Here is a 6,000-nt window from a genome sequence, read left to right as displayed (position 1 = left end):
ACAGAGGCGGAATTCACCCGAATCACAGAAGAGATGTTACAATGTGGAGGGCCTCAGTGGGGGCAGTTCTAGAAGAAACAGGAGAAAGACACACATCTGGAGCAGGTAAAGCCGCGCTCAGAACATCTAGGCCCAAGCGAGCTGATGGAGGGACTGAGTACAAGTCTGGCCTCAGGCACTTCCCAGCTGTGAGACCCTGGGCAAGTCACTTGACCCCATGGCCTAGGCATCCCGCTCTTCTGCCTGGGAGCCCATAGCCAGTGTTCTGAGAATTCTAGGGTGGAAAGTGAGGCTTCTCTTTTTCTTTTTCGACGAAGCCCAGAAAATCAACCCTTTCCCCTGGGCTGCCCCTGAGGAGTCTGTTTGGTCCTGCGTTCCCTGCTTTTCTAGTCATCCGTTTCCTTTGAATTCCCAGAGTGGTTCCTGATAGCCGCCCCGTCCAGGAGCGATTTACGGCCTCAAGGTCTGGAACCTGATTCTACGACAGTCATTTGTCATCCGTCCTTGGCTGCTCTTGAAAGCAGAAGCAAACGATGTTGGGAAAACGGACTCCACTTCACGGCCCAGCTCTTCCCGTCTCTTCTGGACGAACCGCTTCAGTTCTGAACCCTCCTCCAGGGAGCGGCTTCTTTCCTGTCTCAGCTCAGCAGTTGGATCCTGCCTTGACTTCCCACCCTCGGGGCTTCCTTGGTCCACCTCCTCTTCTGAGCGCACAACCGCGTGCTCAGGGCCGGCTTCCCTTGCCCCCCCCCCCAACGGCTCCATCACCTCCTCCACACCGCCCCCTCCCCCGCTTTCTTTAGTGCCCTGTTTCTTGTCGTGGCCACTTCGCTGAACCACAGCATCCAAAGAGCACGTCGAATCCCTGCTTTCCTCCCCGTTAGAAGAGAAAAGCGGGTCGAGCCCACTCGGAACTCACGTCCCGCAAACGCAAAGCCAGAAACAGCCCTGCTGGCGGGGCTGCGCCAAGACGGGCCCATCCTGGGGAACCCCCGAGCGTGAGGAAGCACCGAGGAGACGCCCGCCGAGACGGAAGTAATAAGAGAGGTCAGCCCAGACCGCAGAACTCCGCTCGCCCCGGAGGTCCGTGCCGCCGGCCGGCTCCGGTGCTCCAAAGAGGCAGCGAGGGGGCTGTGACTGCGGGATTCCTCGCACTCGCACTCGCACTAGCCTACTCAATAGTCTGGGTTTGGGTTCTGAGCCCTCACCCTCATCTTAGAATCCGTGCCGAGGCAGAAGAGCGGTCAGGACTGGGCCACGAGGGTGAAGTGACTGGCCCAGGGTCACACCGCTGGGACGTGTCTGAGGCCAGATTGGAACCCAGGACCTCCCAGTTCTAGGCCCGGCTCTCCATCCACTGCCCACCCAGCTGTCCCCAATAGTTTCCCTGTTGAAAATGGGAAGACGTCGGAGAGGGGAGGAGGCCCCGGGAGAGGGTTACGGCCTAGTCAGTCCATCGATTCCACGGATCCCCGTGTCGGAGAAAATCAACGATTCCGGACCCCAGAGCCGGCGAGCCTCTGAAGGCGCCGCCACAGGGGCCCAGCCCAGAGCTGTCGGCTTCTAGGAGGCAGGACAGAAGCAGAGCTGTCTGTCCCGGAGGCCAGGCACGAGGCGGCTCTGGCCAGCAGCAGAGCCCGGAGCCCGGGCCGAGAAAGGCTGCCGGGTCGAGTTCGGCTAAACCCACCCCCTCCCTCCCTCCCTCCCTGCTCCATTTGAAGCCTTAATTGGCGTCTTATCTCAGAAAATCGTCACCAGGTCTCGGAGGTCTCCATGGCAACCATCTGGAAGCGGCAACAGCACGTACAGCCACCCGACAGTGGGACGGCTTGAGATACCCCGACGGGGTCCGGCGTGCAGGAGCCTCACCCGGGCTCTGGGGCAGCAGCTCACCCTCCTCTCTCCTCCCCGAATGGCCCCCTTCAGGCACCTCTTTCCACCGCTGCCCCTGAGCGCCGGGCCTGGGTGCCTCCCCGCCACCCCGAGAGCCCTTCCACGAACACCCGAGCACAGCTCGCCTCCCTCGCCCCACCCTGAGGGGCCTCAGCCGGACTCTGGGGACCTGGGAGAGCAGCTGGCCAGGGCTCCTCCGGGGCTCCTCCCCGGCTCCTCCCGGGCTCCTCCCGGGCTCCTCCCAGGCTCCTCCCGGGCTCCTCCCCGGCTCCTCCAGGGCTCCTCCCGGGCTCTTCCCCGATCCTCCCCGGCTCCTCCAGGGCTCCTCCCCGGCTCCTCCAGGGCTCCTCCCGGGCTCTTCCCCGATCCTCCCTGGCTCCTCCAGGGCTCCTCCCCGGCTCCTCCAGGGCTCCTCCAGGGCTCCTCCCTGGCTCCTCCAGGGCTCCTCCCTGGATCCTCCCTGGATCCTCCCCGGCTCCTCCCGGGCTCTTCCCTGTTTCTCCCCGGCTCCTCCCCGGCTCCTCCCGGGCTCTTCCCTGTTTCTCCCCGGCTCCTCCCCGGCTCCTCCAGGGCTCTTCTCCGGATCCTCCTGGGCTTCTCCCCACCTCCTCCCCAGATCCTCCCTGGCTCCTCCCGGGCTCCTCCCCAGATCCAGGGAGGATACTCCCCGGCTCCTCCCAGGCTCCTCCGGGGCTCCTCCCAGGCTCCTCCAGGGCTCCTCCCCGGATCCTCCTGGGCTCCTCCAGGGCTCCTCCCCGGATCCTCCTGGGCTCCTCCCAGGCTCCTCCAGGGCTCCTCCCAGGCTCCTCCCGGGCTCTTCCCCGGCTCCTCCCGGGCTTCTCCCCGGATCCTCCGGGGCTCCTCCCGGGCTTCTCCCCGATCCTCCCCGGCTCCTCCGGTTCCTCTGGGGCTCCTCCCGGGCTTCTCCCCGATCCTCCGGGGCTCCTCCAGGGCTCCTCACCGGATCCTCCTGGGCTCCTCCCAGGCTCCTCCCGGGCTCTTCCCCGGCTCCTCCCGGGCTTCTCCCCAATCCTCCGGGGCTCCTCCCGGGATCCTCCCAGGCTCCTCCGGGGCTCTTCCCCGGATCCTCCGGGGCTCCTCCCGGGCTCCTCCGGGGCTCTTCCCCGGCTCCTCCCGGGCTTCTCCCCAGATCCTCCGGGGCTCCTCCAGGGCTCCTCCCCGGATCCTCCTGGGCTCCTCCAGGGCTCCTCCCCGGATCCTCCTGGGCTCCTCCCAGGCTCCTCCAGGGCTCCTCCCCGGATCCTCCTGGGCTCCTCCCAGGCTCCTCCCGGGCTCTTCCCCGGCTCCTCCGGGGCTCCTCCCCGCTCCTCCCGGGCTTCTCCCTATCCTCCCCGGATCCTCCGGGGCTCTCTTCCCTTTCTTGACGGCCTCCGATGGGCACAAACACACTCTGGGCTGAGGCCCGTCGTCGGGGCTGACGCCACGGCCACGACTGCTCGCAGCCAGGGCCCAGAAGCTGCTCTGTAGCCGGTCAGAGCTCGGCTTCCTGCCCCGCGCTCAGGAGGTAACCCCGGCTCTCGCCCCCACCCAGAGGGATCCGGGAACAGCTCCGGCCCCCCCCAAGGCCATGCAGCCTCTGTAAAGGCACCAGAGCCGAGGTCGGGGGGCACCTGCCTGCCAGGGGGGCGGGGTTCTGGGGGGGTCGGGCCCCCCCTCTGCAGCCTCTCCAGCCCATCTGGGTGCTAGCCCGTTGGGGAACGGCCACGGACCCCGCCCAGCCCTCCTGCGGTCCTACCCCGCCCCGCCAGGCCCGGCCCGAAGCCACACCTGTTTGGGCCTCCCGGCTGCCCGGAGCTCCGGCTGGAAGCCCACCTGCTCAAAGGGGCCCTCGCAGAGCCCCTCCGTGCCCGTCTGTTCGTCCCACCCCACGGGAGCCCTTTGGAGCCTGGCACCGAGGGCACGAAGGGCCGCCCTTTAAGCCTCTGGGAGCCCAGCCAGACCTGCCGGTGGCCCTTTATCGCTCCGAGCTGCAAAGGTCGGCCTCGCCCCCCCTCCTTGGGGCGAGCACGGACGGGGAGGGTCGCCCCCCCCCCACCGCTCACTCGGCCTCCAGAGCACAGCCAGGAGGTTCAAGGAGCCCCGGGAGAGGCACAGCCCGCCTCGGGCCTGGCTGCCTGGCATCCCCCTCCCAGCGCTGAGGCTCACCGGACCCACACAGCAGGCAAGACTCACAGGAGAAGCGAGCCTGGCAGGGGGCGCCGGGGCAGAGGACGGCCCCACCGCATGACCCCGGATGGCCTGGCCTGGCTCCCTTTACCCCAAGCTCGAGGGCTTGAGAGGGCCTGAAGGGGGCAGAGAAAGGGGGAGGGGGGAGAGGACAGGGGGAGGAGGGAGGATAAGGGGGCTGAGGGAGGGGGGAGGACAGACAGGGAGGAGGGAGGACAGAGGGGATAGAGGGAGAGGAGGGGGCAGAGGGGGAGGAGGGAGGACAGGGGGGAGGACAGAGGGGGCAGAGGGGGAGGAGGGAGGAGAGGGGGCAGAGGGAGGGAGGACAGAGGGGGAGGAGGGAGGACAGGGGGAAGACAGAAGGGGCAGAGGGGGAGGAGGGAGGAGAGGGGCAGGACAGAGGGGGCAGAGGGAGGAGAGGGGGAGGACAGAGGGGGCAGAGGGGGAGGAGAGGGGGAGGACAGAGGGGGAGGAGGGAGGAGAGGGGGAGGACAGAGGGGGCAGAGGGGGAGGAGGGAGGAGAGGGGGAGGACAGAGGGGGCAGAGGGGGAGGAGGGAGGAGAGGGGGAGGAGAGGGGGAGGACAGAGGGGGCAGAGGGGGAGGAGGGAGGAGAGGGGGAGGAGGGGGGAGGACAGGGGGCAAAGGGCGAGGAGGGGGGACAGAGGGAGGGGAGGACAGACAGGGAGGAGGGAGAAGAGGGGGGAGGACAGAGGGGGCAGAGGGGAAAGGGCAAAGGGGACAGAGGGGGAGGAGGGGGGAGGACAGCGGGCAGAGGGGGAGGAGGGGGGAGGACAGCGGGCAGAGGGGGAGGAGGGGGGAGGACAGCGGGCAGAGGGGGAGGAGGGGGGAGGACAGCGGGCAGAGGCATAGATACCGAGTCAGAGAGCCCGAGAGAACCGAGATGCAGACACAGGCAGCCAGAGATGAGTCAGATCGCCAGAGAGAGCCCCGAGAAAGCCAGCCCAGAGGCAGCCAGACTTCGCCCGCGCTCCCGGTCCTGGGAGGAGGAGGCAGGACCCGCGACGGGACGGCAGAGCCTCAGCACACGGGGGCCCGCCTGGCTGGGCAGCCCAAGAAAGTAGGAGCGGCCAGCAGCCCGGACAAGGGCCAGATGCCCGCCGCCCGTGCCCGCCGCCGGGCCGGGCGCACTCACCGTCCTCGCGCTCGTCGAACACGGGCCTCTTGGCCGCGGCGCCGCCTGCGGAGGACGAGCCGGCCGCCCCCATCCTCTTCTTCCACTTGCTCCAGTGAAACATTGGCGGCCGCGGCGCGCGGGCATCCCCGGCTGACGCTGCCGCGGGCACGGCCGGCCGCCAGGCCCCTCCCGGAGGAGCCGCTGCCCCTGAGCGCGCCCGGGGAGGGGGGAGGGGGCGCGTGTGAGCGCGGGAGCGCGCGCGGGGGCGGCCACCTGCCCGGAGAGGGGCCCTGAGCTGCCGGGCTCGGAGGCAACGCACTCGCGGCCACGCCGACTGAGCCCGGGGAAGGCGGGGCGGTGTTGGGGCGGGGCGGGGCGGGGAGGCAAGAGGGGGCCCGGCCCCTCCCCCACCCCATCCCCGGCACCGAGGGGAGGAGGGGAAATCGTGGAGGGCGGGGGCGGCCCCGGGCGAGGACAGACCCCTCCCCTCTCCTCAGAGAGCTTCTAGTCCGACCCTTCGGTCCAGGGGAGAAACTGAGGTAGCCAAGCGAGCTTTGGAGGAGGGTCCTCCCCCAGCCCAAGCTTCGGCGCCCGCCCGCCAGACCCGGCCGCGAAGGGCCCCCAAGCCCAGCCATCATCAGCCTTTCCCAGCGGCTTTGGGCTCCGGCAAGTTCCAGCGTCCCGCCGGCCCCAGCGGCCGCCCCTCCAGAAGGGCCACACCTGAACCAAGTCCGGCCGGCCCGGGAGGGGAAGGAGCAGGCGGTGCGGGGTCCCTGCCTGACCC

General features: G+C 68.9%; 1 protein-coding gene across 2 annotated transcripts in view; it reads right to left on the bottom strand.

Moving 5' to 3' along the window:
* STK32C (serine/threonine kinase 32C) overlaps positions 1 to 5,541 on the bottom strand; it is a 130,391-nt gene extending 124,850 nt beyond the window's left edge. Inside the window, exon 1 of one of the 2 annotated variants that reach the window (XM_056794869.1) lies at positions 5,235 to 5,541. In XM_056794869.1, the coding sequence (XP_056650847.1) occupies positions 5,235 to 5,337 (103 nt within the window). In that variant the 5' untranslated portion in view covers positions 5,338 to 5,541. The remainder of the gene's footprint in view (positions 1 to 5,234) is intronic. The other variant, XM_056794865.1, reaches the window with a different exon arrangement.
* Between the last annotated feature and the right edge of the window lie 459 nt (positions 5,542 to 6,000).

The sequence above is a fragment of the Monodelphis domestica genome, chromosome 1, assembly GCF_027887165.1.
Source record: "Monodelphis domestica isolate mMonDom1 chromosome 1, mMonDom1.pri, whole genome shotgun sequence".
Taxonomy (NCBI): Eukaryota; Metazoa; Chordata; class Mammalia; order Didelphimorphia; family Didelphidae; genus Monodelphis; species Monodelphis domestica.
The sequence above is the reverse complement of the archived record's forward strand: the minus strand, read 5'-3'. Positions and strand labels throughout refer to the sequence as shown.